The 16,186-nt window shown below is 36.6% G+C and overlaps 1 protein-coding gene across 18 annotated transcripts in view; it reads left to right on the plus strand.

The window, feature by feature from the left end:
* Positions 1–16,186, plus strand: part of Ahi1 (Abelson helper integration site 1) — a 200,764-nt gene that overhangs the window by 147,603 nt on the left and 36,975 nt on the right. For 9 of the 18 annotated variants that reach the window (XM_010626544.2, XM_010626543.2, XM_010626542.2 and 6 more), the window contains 2 exons: positions 5,504–5,562; positions 14,862–14,963. The exons of 1 other annotated variant lie outside the window; for it this stretch is intronic. In XM_010626544.2, the coding sequence (XP_010624846.1) occupies positions 5,504–5,562; positions 14,862–14,961 (159 nt within the window). In that variant the 3' untranslated portion in view covers positions 14,962–14,963. The remainder of the gene's footprint in view (positions 1–5,503; positions 5,563–14,861; positions 14,964–16,186) is intronic. 8 more of the 18 variants (XR_780703.2, XR_780704.2, XM_010626547.3 and 5 more) reach the window with 1 other exon arrangement.

Below are 16,186 nucleotides of genomic sequence, written 5' to 3' on the forward strand. Positions count from 1 at the left end.
TTTTTTTTTTTTTTTTTTTTTTTTGTACCGGGGATTGAACTCCGGTCCTTGCGCTTACAAGGCAGGCCACTGACCCACTGAGCTAAATCCCCAGCCCTAAAATATCTTTTAAAGAAAAACACGGCACTCTTTCTATAGCAGACCTCCCCATTTGTGTGTGTGATCATTTTCCTCTTGCATTCTTTGGGCCCTCATACAGTGACCTCAGTCCTGGCTCACTGACCTACATTTGCATGTTCATCATTTGTTTAATAGGTATATGGGGTTCCTACTGTTTTCCAAGCGCTGGAAGAATGAAGTCTGAATACCATAATGTTCAGTAAATCAGAAATAGTCCTTGCTTTATAGTCTAATGGTAAAAGTGACTTTAGTCAATGAAGACTAAACATATAAACAGTGGATGGAAAGTACGAGACCATTTAGTGCGATGTGGATGAGTTCTGAAGGGAGCTAGTTTTTAAGGGTACATTGGAGGGACTAGAAGTAGTATATGCAAAAGCCTAATATGGCTCCATGTTGCATCTTGGCTGTAGCCTAGGAGGCAAGGTTGGCTGGAGAAAAAGCTGAGGCTCAATAAATGGACAGGATCAAGAAGGTCCTGAAGCGAGTAGGGAGCCATCAAGGTATTTAAAACGGAGAAGTGACATGATCAATTTGGCCATTTCAAAAGCTCATTCTAGAATTGAAATGCAGCTCAGCAGTAGAGCTGTATGTAAAACATTTATAAGTCCCTGGGTTCAAGTCCTGACACAAATAGCAACAACAACAACAAAAAAGCTATGTAGAAAATCTGAAAATACAGTACTTGAAAAGCACTAATAAAGGAAATAAGACCAGTAGGGATTATTGAAATAGTCCAAGCCAAAAACGGTAAGGAGACTAAAGGCATGTGAAGGAAAAGACACCTAGGTTTTTAATTTGAACACTTCCATGTGTAAGAACCTAGGAAGAACTCCAGTCGGCAACATGGAAGTCTGCAGCACCTGTGCAGCAGCCTTGCAGATTATCTTTCAGGGATCTGTGGGTTCAGGAGAGATTTCACTGGAATCTCAGATTTGCAAGGTAGTCTTGATGAAAATTGATGAATCCAAGTTAAAAAAAAAAAAAGGCCAGATGATTTTTGAAAAAAAACTTAAGATCTCAGCTCAGAATATTGATTTAGAAGTCATTAGCAAAAGCATACTGATTGAGTCCTTAGGAATAGAGATGTATAAAGAATGAAAAAGGAAAAGGATGTTGTCAAAGACAGCAAGAATGCCATTCTAAAGAGTAAGCTGGGCGTAGGATTTAGCTCAGTGGTTCCACCGCATGCCTTGCAAGAAGCATAAGGACCTGAGTTCAATCCCTGGTACCAAAAAATAAAAAGAGTAAGCTGAGAGGAAAGAACTTGGGAAGAATATTGCTAGGTAAGAGCACCTGCCTGGTACACACCCTGGTCTGCCTACAGCAGTCTCCATCCCCCATTCTCTACTATTTAATGTGCCTTTGATCTGCCTCCTGGAGATACATTCCTAAAAGAAACCAAGTCTCTTGACGGAAAGAAATCTTAGTTGGCCCCATATCTGTCCATGAAGTCCAGTTCTCCTAAGTTTTTGTCTAGCTCTCTTTAAAGATCAAACAGAAGTTTCAGCCTCTTTTTCCTTTTCTTCCAAACCACTCTTCTGAGTATGCTGCTTTGTCAGACACACCCTCAAACCTTTGCCCCCTGTGCTTTCTCAGGTGTATCAGTTTTTATACTTCTCCAGTTATCAGAATTTCAGTTTATCTCTTACAGTCTAGCTAGATGTTCCCTCCTCTGTGAATCCTTAGGACCCTCCAGCTACAAATTGAGGCCTCTCTTCCTAAATTCCCTTGTAGCTCCCTTTTAGCTTTATTATAATGTATCTCACTCTGCCTTATTGGTTTTCTATACACCTTTTCTCCATTAAATTATAACCTGTCCTGCTCCTGCTCAGCTTTGCATCCCCAGGACATCTGGCACAATATCTTTCTCATAGATGAGGCTCCAGATATATTTGTTGTTTGTGGGTTTTTTGTTTGTTTGTTTGTTTGTTTGTACCAGGAGTCAAACTCAGAACCTTGCACTTGCTAGGCAGGCAACAGCACCACTGAGTTTAAACCTTGGACCTGGCTTTTTTAATTGGCACAGTTAATGATGTCCAAAACTGCAATATCATGAATCAAAATGATCTTCACTCTTTGGTACAAGCTTCTAGAAATTGCATCTCAGTGCAAAAGTTTGAATTTTTATGCTTTTTTCTAAAAGAAGGGTATTATAATTGGGAGATTTAGATTCAAATCAGATACATCATCAATAATAAATGTTTCAGGTAAATGTTAAAACTTCTTAAATCAAAGAATCAATTATAGGGCTAGGACACAGGGTGCCAGTACATGCAAGCCTAATTTTATTCAGAGTTCTTCCACTTTCACATTTATATTTGAGGCTTTCTAATGTACAGCTGGGTACAGCGGCACACACCTATAATCCCAGCATTAGGGAGGCCAAGGCAGGAGGATTGCTGAGAGTTTAAGGCTGACATGAGTAATTTAGTGAGTTCAAGAATAGCCTGAACTGCATAGTAAGACCTTGTCTCAACAACAACAACAAAAGAAAGAAAAACACTAGTGTAATATTCAGGCTACTTCTGTGTTCATGGTAACTCGTGGCTTCCTTTCCTCATCTATAAAATTAAAGAAAGGTACTCTGATAGCTTATGCTTTTATTCTGAACTTCCATATTCTTTTCAGGTAAACAGAAACACACACACACACACACACACACACACACACACACACACACACACACATTACATGGCTTACTCAAACCACACAGAATTAATGACAGAACCAAGACTACTAGCTTTTAATCACCAACCCTAGTTGTCATTTTTCCTTTCTTGAGTCCTGTTTTTAAAAATTCCTGAGTGTGGTGGTGCACACCTATAAACCCAGTATTCGAGGGGCTGATGCAGGAGGATCACCATGAGCTTGAGGCCAGCCTGGGCTACATAGTGAGTTCAAGACCAGCCTTAAGGGGTGAAGGGAAAGCAGAGGTAAGGGGAAAAAATGAGAATCAAGACTTGCCATGGAGAGGTACATGATCCCAACAATGAATGTAACTGTACTGTATCCCTAAGATGTACCAATAAACTCAATTAAAGCTGAAAAAAAAAAAAAAAAGACCGGCCTGAACTATATAACGAGACCCTGTTTCAAAAAGTAGATAAATAAATTAAATAATTCTTGCGAAGTAGAAATAAACTCTAGATACTCTTTTTTTAAAAAAGATAGGTATATCAGCAAGTATATAATCAGCTTGTAAAAATAAAGCTGTAACATAAATTTGCCTTATTTAAAGTTTGTGTGCTAGCAACAGCCTACACTAATTGAAATTTATCTGATTATACATTCATTCTTCAAGTTTATAGGAATATTTGGTTGAGTTTGCAAAGTCCATCTCTCTCTTACAAAGCTATTCACTGATGAATCTCCGCATCATCAGGAGAGGCATTTCCATTACTCATTCCTTTCACCTAAATGAAAAGCGTCCTTAGAAGTTGTGAGGGTGCGGGAATTGGGAGTCTCTAGAGTCTGGTCCTTTCACTCATCGTCTTTGCTTTGCTCATCTTCCTCTCTTCATCCCCTCCTCTCCACATCAGGCTAGGCATGAAGAGGAAATTGAGTCACAAAACAAATATCTGAGGGCTGATTGGGAAGGAGGGAAGGAAATAAGGGCATTCATGCTCCTTGTCTTTGTTGGTGGTGGGCTGCTTGTGTTCTAGCCTTAGGCCCTTTTTGTCTAAAGATAAAATAAAACAAGCTCACATGGACACTTCCTTCCCCTCCTTTGCCTCCCTGAGTCACTACCCCTATGGTGTGCCACTGCTGAGACCAAGAAATGAGTGAGTAAAGGTGTTGAGAAGGGAAGTATTGTACCTCATTAAAGGTGACCTTTTCAGGTAAATGTTAAAACTTTGAAATATGGATCCCCTACTAATTTAGGGTACATAGGATTAGAGCACAGGCAAAGAGTCCTTTGTATCATAAAAAAGGAATTGTGTATGCCAGTTGTAATAATGTAATAAAATAATATAATACAGTAACAAAGATGGAAGAAGGTTTAACCTACATTAAACAAACTTTCTGAGGCCATCACAGTATACATTTCAAATGAGCATACTCTTTTATGAGTAGGATCAGCAAGACCTGCATGTGGCAACAGGTAACATTCTTGGCTTATGATACATAATTCAGTTCGAATTCTTTGCCCTTAACCTCTAAAACTAGATTCATATTGATAAGAATTTCTGCTTAGAGCTGTATATTGAGTTCTTTTTTTTTAATCCAGTAGTTCATATACATGCATATATTTTTGGTAAGGTACTAGTCTTGCCATGGGCAAAGAGATAGAAATAATACTTACACTTTGTAAACAATAAAGCATCTAACCTCCAATTTTTACTGTGCTTGGAATTTATTTCACAAGCCTATAAATAAACTGAAAAAAATTCAGTTGTGTTTGATGCTGAGTTAAGATTTGATGATTTTCTTTGGTTGTTCAGTTGAGGGTAGGTAGATTTAATTAGTCTTTGGATTTGAAAATTTCGTGTGTATACATTTTTTTTTCCAAAACTGAGTCCAAACAACTTCACAAGGATTGAAAAAAATCAAGATGTTATTATTTCTTTTGTTTTTTAAGTCACTTATAACTCCCACCTTTCGCCAGATCTCCTCGTTCTTTAATCCTTGACTTTATTAAAATAATGCCTGACTTTAAACTTTACACATAGTTGTGGTCTATGAAAGCATATCTTCTTGAGATCTTTATGATAAGAAGCATAATATTTAAAATTACTCAGTCCCAAGTCTTGCTGAAGAATAATAATCTTGAAGAAATCTGATTGTGAAGGAGGAAATCTAAAAGGGCAAAACAAGTAGAGATAACATTTGGAAAAGCAATGGTTACTGAAATGAGACTGAAAGAGAAAGTTGTACTCCTTTTCTTCCATTTCATTTTTATTTGTTTTCTGAACTTTTTAATTTAAACAATTGTATAAGATATATCTTTTCCATTTGTACATAATTCAAAACTTAAAAATAACAACTATTTTCTTTGTGAATATTAAGTGGACCCTTTCCATAACATCTAATTATCTTTAGAAACCTTTGAAGTCTATTTTAAAGAACAATAGGTTGATTTCTACAATATTCTGTGTTATTCAGACACTGTATAGTATGCCTTCATTTGGCATTTTTCAACACACAACTGAAAACTAACTTTGTTTGTAAAGAGAGCCTAAACTTCCTAAAGAACTACTTCCTTAGTTTTCTATAGGAGCAAATATCCTGATAAATACATTTAGGACAGATATAGACATTGTTGTTCAGAACAGGCATATTCTCTCCTTGTTCAGGAAGTTAGTGGGTTTTCAAAGTGTGGATATTGACTGTGATGCCATCCCTCGTTTTTTACTTACTACTTGTTTTTCTTCTTCCACAGCAGTCAGTCAATAAGAGCAAGTCCCAGGATTTGAAACTAGACTCACAGTCTATAACACAGTAAGCCACTTCCTTTTTTATAATATATGATCACACTGCAAGTTGAATTTCACATAATTGCTTCTTAAGTCTATCTAGTTTGAGCAAAGTGTTTTAGTGGTGGTACATTGAGAAGGCATATTATTCTGAAGCCATAAGAAATAAAACATAAGAAAAATAGCATCAGATGAAACTTTAGAGGACCTATTTTGTCATTTACTTGTGTTTGAGTAACATTTTGAAATAGCATCAACTGAAAGCAAGTGAATGATGTAAAATAAAATTATGAAATGCTTATTTTAAGGCACTAAAGGAAAAAATCTAATACCCAGAACATTATCATTATATATTTTCTATAAATGTCTAATGTGTTTTAGTTATTTTGGATATTTATTTCACAAAATTCTATTTTATTTGGTACTTCTTGTGTCATTTAATATGTAAATAAAAATTCTATTTCAAAAAAATTTGAGAAACCTTCTCAAAATATCTCAGCTTTTATTATTTCAGATTATCTTTAGGACACAATATCTTTAGGACATAATATTAGCCTATGTCCCTCCCCTCCTACCATGCTTACACACAGATCAACATAATTGCTGCTGAATTTCCTTCAGGAAAACTAGTTAAAATTAGCCCTGCTATATTCCTTCACAGTTTGGAAAATAATTTGCCTCTTGTACTTCAGAAATTCTGGTTGAAATGACAGTAATTTACAGGAATTGTCAAGTAAAACCATTCATTCAGTATCTCACAAGATAGTATTTCATTCTGTAGATGAAAGGCATGTAGAAGACCTTTAAAAAGTTACAGAATTGTAATCTAGAAGATATCTTAGAAAACTGTTTCATAACACTTCTGTTCTTGTAGTTGAAAAAACTAAGGGGAGAGGCCTTATGCAAATTTCATAGCATACATTTATATCAGCCCCAGCACCAAGACCTAAGTCTCCTTGTTCCTAGTTCCTAGGGATTTTTATTTGTTTCTTTTTTGACTAGATACAGCGTCCACAGGTTCTTTGATAAGGTGTCAGCTTGTAGTTTTCTTTTAGAGAAAAGTCATGTTGCTAATTGTATAACTGCATGTACATCCTCAGAGAGCATTTGCCCACATTATTACATTTGATCCTTACAATATCCCTGGAAGAGAGGCAGACCAGTATTCTGACCCCTGTTTTACCATTGGAAAAACAACATCTGAAAGGCTGTGGCTTGGCCTGTGTCCCTACGTGTGGTACATGGCAGATGCAATGCCAAAACATAGGTCTGATTCAACTCTGCTCCTCTTGAACTCTCCCTCTGCCTGTCCTGCCCTGTGAAAACATTCTCTGGGTCTCTCATATTTTGGTTTCCATCTGTCTGTGTTCAATTCCAAATTTAGAATAATTGAATTTTACAGAATAGATCATTCAATCACAATAGATCATTCAGTCACTGGCCCCAAGGAGCTGTTCTCCAATCACAAATTACATATTTCTTTTTAAATGGATGAATGAAGACAGACTATTTAAACAACGAAAAAATATGACCCTAGTATTGCATTATGGGAACAATGTTCTCAATATCTTTGAAGGTGTTTAATAAAAATTTTCTAGAACTTATTAGATATTATGCAAATAAGTATCTTCCACACACCTCACTTTGACCCGTCTGGATAACTGCTTTCAAGTGATGCACAGATCCATACCCTGTTCTCCAGATTAAAATTCAGAAACCTCACAAACACCTGTTTCTAAAGGTTTTCAAGATAGCTCGGCTTCTCTTTTTGCACAAAGAGCACTTAAGAACCTTCTAAAAATAAATTCACTAGAATTTTCAGTCCAAATGTTCAAGTTCATTTAAAGCCTTTGGCCTTTTCCTATACTCATAATTTCTTTCTTTGAAGGATGAATGAAGATCTTCATGAATGAGTCTGCCGTAGCCACATATGTGGACCCGGGCTTGTTTTATTTCTTTACAGTTCTGCCTTTCAATTTGCAACATTTGCTTATTCATTAGAGGACCAACTATGATTAAACATCTGAATTAACTGCCTCTTGACACTTTCCACTTGAATTTATCTTTTCTGAGAAATGGCAGTCACTTCTGTACAATTTATATACATTTTATTAAAACTGCTATCTTTTCGATATCAAGGGGAACCTTTTATAAATTAATTAACAAAGGCACTTTCTTGAAGGTCTTAAACATTCATTTTTGTACCTCATGCCCTTATGATGTTTCTAATTAATTAACTGATACTCAAGTCACAGTTTGTAATGGAGCTTCTATAAATGTTATAATCCTTAACAAATATTATTAGTATGCCCTAGTTATTTACACATTCTGTATTAAGTTTCATAGAGATTGTTTGTTTGGGTTTTTAACATTAACAGCTTTATTTCATTTCATTAACAGCTTTGGCCAGAGAGGTTAATTCAGTTGGTCAATCATATTCACAGTCCTTTATTTGTAAACAGTCATGTCAAAAATTTTAAAAATACAGTACAGCCCTAAGTGCCAATGCCAAGTATCCTATCTATCATTCCTTTGCTATATATTTCTGTATATTTTCATAATAATCCTGTTCCAGACTTCCCATTGCTTCTTCTCTCCATAAAGATAGCATTTACAGCCCACCCCTTTGCCCTAAAACATCTATTTGCAGTCTTTCCTTTCTAGGTTCTTGCTTGGATTATCTAATTTTCAGGCTTCCTACCCTTGTCCCCTTTGTTTCTGAAATGAAAGCTATTCGTTGTTGTGAGACACTATAGTGTACTCAGCACTAAGCTTAGAGCATTGAGAGGTATCAGAATATAGGAGGAAGCATTTAGAAGGCAACAGATTGTATGATTAGGGGCTACATAAATGATGTAACATAAGTGGTAATTACAGGTAGAGAAGAATGAGTAGCTAGCAAAGCCCTGGAGGAGGAGTAAGGCTTTGGAGCTTTGACATGGGGAGAACATTTGCATGTGATGCACAGGAAAACATATTTCAGACTGAAGGAGGGTACAGAAGCAAAGAGGGGAAACTGGAGTGAAAAGAGTAGGAGGAGACTGACTAATTTGTGGTTTGAGGCTGAGGATTTGATGTGAAAGAAAAAAATGGGCTAGAGCTTACAGCTCTTGATGAATATAGCACGAGAGAGTTTGGGGAATAACAGACGATCGAAAGGTGGAACTTGGATATATATCTTGCTGTTTCCACAAGATTTTACATAAGCCTCAGCAAACATTTTTCTCTATCAAGAACTGGGTCTTGTTTTAGTCCTTGATGCTGCTGCTGTAAAGAGGAGCAATGAGGAGTAGCCTATCTACATGAACAAGAATGATTCATTTGTGAGGATCAGTCCAGTGGGGGAAATGCTGATCATCTGCTCTCCATAGTGGGTGCTGTGCTAGGCACTGACGTGCACTGTATACCTTGGAGGAATGTTCAGTGTGGCAGGGCAGACAAACACGGTGCATACTTGTTTGCTAAAATACATCTGTTCAGGGAGGGATTTAGCTCAGTGGTTCTGCCGCCTGCCTTAAAATACATCTGTTAATCAGCTACTATGTCACAGTACTAAGACTCTGGGACACACTAGATAGATAAAAATTATTACTATAAAGAGCTAACATTTTATTTACTTATGTGTAAAATTTCTTATGTCAGATGTGTACTGTGCTATGGAGAAAAATAAAGCATGAATAGGGAATGGAATAGGGAAATGTGAAGGTTGTGGTTTAAAGTAGGAATGTCAGAGTTCTCACTGAGAAGAACAGAAGGAAAAAGGGAAATGTGTACAGTGAATATATGTAGGACAACTGCAAAAGGCGTTGGGGAAAAAGCATACCAGGTATCCTAAAGCAATAGGAAAGGAATTGCTGGAGTTTCTGGAGTAGAATAAGCAGCTGCAAGAGAATGCATAAAATCAGAATAAACAGGAAGATCTCGCAAACCACTGTAATGCCTTTGACTTTTACACTAAGTGAAACAGAGAGCCATTAACAGAGGAACTGTTATGAAATAGCAATTAAACAGAGGGGGTGACTTAATTCAGGGAGATCACTCTAGCCTTGGAGATGAGGATAGACATAAATGGACAAGAATGGAACCAGGGACCAATTACTGAAGTTACTAGATAAGACTTGATGATACTTGAAAAAAAGGGGTAGCAGTGGAGTTACTGAAGTCAGATTTTGTGTATACACATGTGTTGCTAGCATTTTAGGGAGATACATTTGATATGCAAAAAATTGCCCATATTTAAAGAATGCAGTTTGTTTTAATATAGGTGTATATATGTCTATGAACCATTACCACATTTAAAGTAATTACATATGCATCTCCCCACTATATTTCATGTTATTTTTGAACAGTCATTCATCTAATGAATGTTAGTTGTTAAATTAGTTGTTCTCTAACTTAGAGTTTTAGATACCAGTTTATTCATTTACCTGTTGATGGATCTTTAGATTGCTTCCAGTTTGGCATCAGTACAGATGAAGCAAATATTAATGTCTGTGTCCAAGTGTTTGTGTGGACATTTGCTTTTACTTTTCTTGGGTAATATACCTAAAAGTGAGATATCCGGAACATATAGTTTATCTATACTTAACTTTTTAAGGAACTGCCAAATTGTTTTTCAAATATGTTTTCTGTATGATTGTATAATTTTCCAGTCCCACCAGTATGTAGGAGAGTTCCATTTCCTCACCAGTGCATGATGTAGTCAATCTTTGTTATTTTAGCCATTCTAATACACATAGATATAGCTCATCATGATCTAAATTTGCATATCCCTAACAGCCAACAACTGTGGAATATTGTGTTATGTACTTATCTTTCCTATGTGTATCTGTTCAGATCTTTTACCTGTTTTTATTAGGTTATTTTATAACTAATTACTTTTAAGAGAACATTTTATATTCTAAATATGTTCTTAATCATATGTGAGATTTGTAGATATTTCTCTCAGTCTCTGGTTTGTATTTTTATTCTCTTAACATTGGTCTTTGCAGAGCAATTTTTTTTTATGAATTATGTTTTAGCATCTAAAAAACCTTTGCCGGGGTCCAGGGATTTAGCTCAGTGGTTCTCACCTGCCTCACAAGCACAAGTTCCCGAGTTCAGTCCCCAGTACAAAAAATAAAAAACCTTTGCCAATTCAAGTTTTTTTCTTTTTTCTTGATGCAGTTTTATAGCTTTAGGTTTTATATGTAAGTCTTTGATCTATTTTGAGTTAATTTTTATGTACAGTCTGAAGTTTTGATAGGAGTTCACCTTTTTTTTTTTTTTTGGCATTTGGATATTCAGATGTCTTAGCATCATTTGTTGAAAATCATTCCTGTCCCAACTTAATGATCTTTGCACATTTGTTGAAGTCAGTGTATATACAGGTCTGTTTCTGAGCTCTTTATAGTTGATCCAGTCCCCTACCTTTATGTGCCTACATCATCTTGATCGTTGTCATGTTACAATAGGTCTTCAGATCAGGTGTGTTAGTCCTCCTGATTTGTTCTTATCATAGTTGGTTTTGTTAGTTAAGGTTCTTTGTGTTTCCACATAAATTTTTTAATCAGCCTATCAATTTCTCCAGCAAAGTCTGCTGGAATTCCAGCTAATATGCAGTCCATAGGTCAGTTTGGGAAGAATTGACATGTTAACAATATCTAGTCATCGGAATCATTAATATGGGGTAGTGTTCCATTTATTTATTTATTTCATTTGTTTTCCATTAAGTTTATTGGTACATTTAAAGCAAACAATACAGTTACATTTATCATTGGAATCTTGTACCTTTACATGATATATCTTGGTTCTTGTTTCTTCCCCATACCCCTGCCCCTCCCTTCACCCCCTTCACCCAGTGTTCCATTTATTTACACCATCTTTAATTTCTTTTAATAATGTTTTCTACTTTTCAGTGTATAGGCCTTGAACATTTTTGGTTTATTTATTCATATATATTTCATATGAAAATCTATTATTGTTCAAGTTTTTAATTGTTTATTGCTAGTTTATACAGCTACTACTGATTGTTGTACATTGATCTTATATCATGCTACCTTACTAACCTCACTTGTTAGTTTTAGTAGCTTTTTGGAAGATTCCACCAGATTTTCTATAGACAGGCATACAAGTAAGTTTATTTGATCCTTCAAAATCTAGGCACATTTCTTTTCTTTTCTTTTCTTTTTTTTGGTTTTTTTGTTGTTTGTTTTTTGTTGTTGGTGGTGGTGTTTTTTTGTTTGGTTTGGTTTGATTTGGTTTGGTTTAGTTTTTTGAGACAGGGTCTCACTATGTCATTGAGACTGACCTGGAACTCACTATGTAGCCCAGGCTGGTCTCAAACTCACAGCAGTCCTCCTGCCTTAGCCTCCCGAGTGCTAGGATTACAGGTATGTGCCACCACACACATTTCTTTTTCTTGCTTTATTGCACTGGCTACACCCTCCAGTATAATATTGTATAGAAATAATGAGAATAGATATTCTTGTCTTACACCTGATCTTATGGGAAAGGAATAGGAAAACATTTAGTTTCACCATTAAGGATGATGTTACATTACAAGTTTTTTTTTAATAAATTCCTTTTATCAAGTAGTTTTATTTACTAGTTTGCTGAGTTTTTATCAGGAATAGATGTTAAATGTTTCTCAAATGCTTTTTCTACATCATTAAATACAGTCGGTCCTCTGTATCTGTAAGTTTCATACCCACTGGTCCTACATCATAAATTCAACCTAACCAGAGCTCAGAATATTTGAGAGGGGAAAAAAATTACATCTGTAGTGAATATGTCCAGACTTCATTCTTGCCATTATTCCCTGTACAATACAATATAACTATTTATATGGTAGTCACATTGTGTTAGGTGTTATAAGTAATCTATAGTTTGTTTAAAGTATACAGGAGAATGTACATAGGTTATATGTGAACACTGTCATTACATAAGGGACTTGAGCACTCATGGATTTTGCTATTTTGCAAGGGTCTTGGAAGCAGTCCGCTACAGCTTTGGATGGACAACTATAGTTATGTAACTTTTCTTTCTTAATTTGTTAATATGGCAAATTATGTTGACTTTCAATTGCTTGCATTCCTGGGATAAACCTTACTTAATAGTGGTATGTTATAAATTAATGAATTTGATTTGCTAAAATTTTACTTAAAATTTTTTGCATTTTGTTCATGAAGAATATGGGACTGTAGTTTTCCTTCTTGTAAGATCTTAGTCTAGACTTGGTAATAGAGTAATATTGGCCTTCTGAATGAGTTAGGTAGAGTTTAGAAGAGTTCGTATAGATCTAACTTACTTCTTCCTTATTCATATTTTATATTTAGCGTGATATTTTCTCCAAACTTTGTTAGTTGTTAAAACATGTTTCCTTTAGTTCTTGGAACATTATCATGGATTTCAAGTCTGTTTAGTAAGTCTAATGTCTGGGCTTTCTCTGGACAGATTCTGTTCATTGCCATGGGGAGAGGGATTGTTCCTGCCCTCAGGCCATTCCTTCAGGTGTGAGTGCTGTTCATGCTCTACTGAATACAGGAGGGGAACCCTTGTAGACTTTCAGATTCTCTCACCATGCATGACTCTTTTCTGTTACTCAGTTGGTAAACCCTAACCACCTTTGTCTCCCCAGAGTCTCAGCTGTCACGAAGGGAGTTACCATTCCATGCCTTTTGGAAGCAATAAACTGCATACTCATCTTGTTTATTTTCCATCTCAGGAATCATTGTCCTTCATTGCTTGTAATTCAGTACCTTGAAAAATGTTTCATATACTTTATCTAGTTTTTGGTCATTGTTAGTTTACATGAGAGGTAAATCTGGTCCCTATCATTCTATTTTTACTTCAAGCAAAAAGCCAGTAGATGTTCTATGAATTTCCAGGGTAGACTTTTCATAGGTGAGTGATGAAAGGAGGAGATAATCACTACAGTCTGATTGTCCTCCATCATCAGGGAAAGCTAAAAATGTATATCAGCATTTAAATCTCTAGAAACATACAGAGATGGGCAAACAAGAAAGGTCCAGAAGTCTAGAGGTCAGCAGGAGTAAAGGCACAAAGTGTACGTGGTGTAACCTGAAACTGGCAAGTGCTTATGGCTTAAAATAGAGGTCGGTACCCTGGGCTCTGAGCTGGAGGCAGTCCTAATATCTTTGGTTGAATCCCTGTATGTAATTGCCAAAATATAAAAGTTTTTGCATAAAATAAATGAAGATTTCTGCCTTCTCTTAAAATTAGTCCAGAGTCCTAGACCACAACCCTACATGACATCCATCAGCTGGAGCCAAAATGGCGGGCTGCCCCCTTTATGTGAGGCATCTATTCTGTTTGCCATAGTCTACTGAACTACTACTTCTGTAGGTATCATCCTTGACTTGCCTCCCTTGTTTACCTTTCCACTGAGACTTCCAGATATTTTAGTTCTTAGTTCAAAGCTAGAACATAGTTTCCTTGGAAATAAAACTAAAAGGGTGGATTTAATTTGTTTTCTTATTATAATTTTAGACCCTTTCATTCTTAGTCATATGGTTACATTTTAATTACTTCATTTAATACCACAGACTGGGTAGTTTAACAACAATATCTACATAGCTAGAGAGGTTAGAAGTCCAAGATCAGGGTGTCAACAGTGTTGGTTTCTGGTGAGGCCTCATTTCCTGGCTTAGAAGTGGCCACCTTCTGACTGTATCTTCACATGGCCTCTTCCCTATATTCACACAGAGTTTGTGCACATGTATGTATACAAGCACATTGTAGTGTCTTTTCCTCTTCTGAGCACAATAGACTTATCAGATCAGGGCCCCACCCTTAATAATAATTTCCCTAAAGGCTCTATGTCCCCAGTCACATGGAGTTAGGGCTTCAACATGAATTTGGAGGCAGTATAGTTTCATCCATAGAGTCTTTGTCCAATCCTACTGACTGTCTGATTTTTAAATTCTTGCATCCTTTTTTTTCTTGCATCCTTTTAGAAAGATGTCTAGTTTGTCATTTCCCACTATTCCTGGACATCACTGTTGTCTTAGTGGCTACTCTATAAGGCAGTTAAGGCAAGAAAAGGCTGATTGTGGCTGGCATTTTTCATCTCTAGTTTTGAAGCCTGATTATTTTGTGGTTAGGTCTTATTTTCAAGGAAACATAGTTGTAGTTAAAAAAGATCAACTCTGACCCTCACTCCCATAAATAATTACTCCTACATTTCTGCCAAATTATTTTCTCTCCAATCTTCCCATTTATCCCCCTCCCATTCCCACTGCCACTTTCCTAGACAAAACCTCCCTGAGTTATTGCAGCAGCTTTCTTATTGGATCCTTGTTTTCCAAACTTTCCCTCCTGTAGTTCTGAAACTGGCAAAGAACAGAGCCATGAGGACAGGGGGAACATGGTAGATATGCAGGTGAAGAAGAATGAGCCTACAGGCCGAAAAGTCATCCTCTAGAGGTAAGAGGAAAACCAGCAGAAGGTTGTGTCACATAGTTAACAAGAAAAGACTTAGGAAGGCATAGTCAGCAATGACAAATGATACGAAAAGAAGAGACAACTCAAGGACTGATGTACCCTATGGGATTTGTAACCTAGAGGCTCTATGTAGCCTTGGGAGGACAGCTTGATGGAGAGTCCTGGAAGCAAGCCTGAAAGGAAAAGACCAGAATTGTCTTATTCTCCAAAAATCTGGACTTAAGGTAAAAACAAGCCTCAGCAGTAACTAGTGAAAAACACAGAGTGTAGAGAAAAATCTTTACAAACTAAAACAACAGCCGCTTGAGGAGTCTTTCAAGGTGTGGGAGTAGGGTGATAATCCTTGGACCCTGAGGACAGACACAGGATTCTCATTTAACACATTGTCCCCAGTTTATACCACCAGTGGTACATGCGTGGCAGTTGCACTAGGAGGCTTGTATAGCTTCTGGTACAAATGTTATAGTCATGGGACAGTCATGCGTATATCATCAGTGGTTCAGCCTGCCCAGCAGCAAGACATACACCCTGCTATGAATGTGTTAAAACTAGTAGGGTACACCGCCGCCGCCACTGAGACTGGCAAGTGGGGAAATGAATTTGAATGACTGTTTTTGGTAGGGGGTGAGATATAAGAAGGACAAGGAAGTCTTGTCAAAGGAAGCTCATTTTCTGAGGTAGAAGTTAAAACCGAAGTGCTGAGGCTCTGTTCATATCCACATGAATATATCACTTTCTAGAAACTACATTCACAATTTCCACAAGTAATTGCTGTATTTTGGTTTTTGGTTTTTGTGAGGTAACTAAGATTGAATACGGGATCTTCCCTCTGAACTACAGCCCAGCCCTTTCTTTTTATTTTTTTATTTTGAGATAGGGTCTCATTAAATTGCTAGGTTGCCCAAGCTAGGCTTGAATTTATGTTCTTCCTGCCTCAGCCTCCCAGGGTGCAGGAATTACAGATATGTACTGCTATGCCCAGCTGTCTTTAGATTTTAATTGTAAAAAATAAAAAATAAAATCTAATTATAGTTATGTAATCACTTTAATTTTGATGCCACATTTTTTATTTTTTGTTTTTCTTCAATGTTGAGATAGCATCTCAATATATTGCCCACGCTGGCCTCTCAAACTCCTGGACTCAAATTATCCTTCTGCTTTAGCCTCCAGAATAGCTGGGTCTATAGGTGCAGGCTGCTGCATCC

The sequence above is a fragment of the Fukomys damarensis genome, unplaced genomic scaffold (genome assembly GCF_012274545.1).
Source record: "Fukomys damarensis isolate Sample0158 unplaced genomic scaffold, DMR_v1.0_HiC HiC_scaffold_14, whole genome shotgun sequence".
NCBI lineage: Eukaryota > Metazoa > Chordata > Mammalia > Rodentia > Bathyergidae > Fukomys > Fukomys damarensis.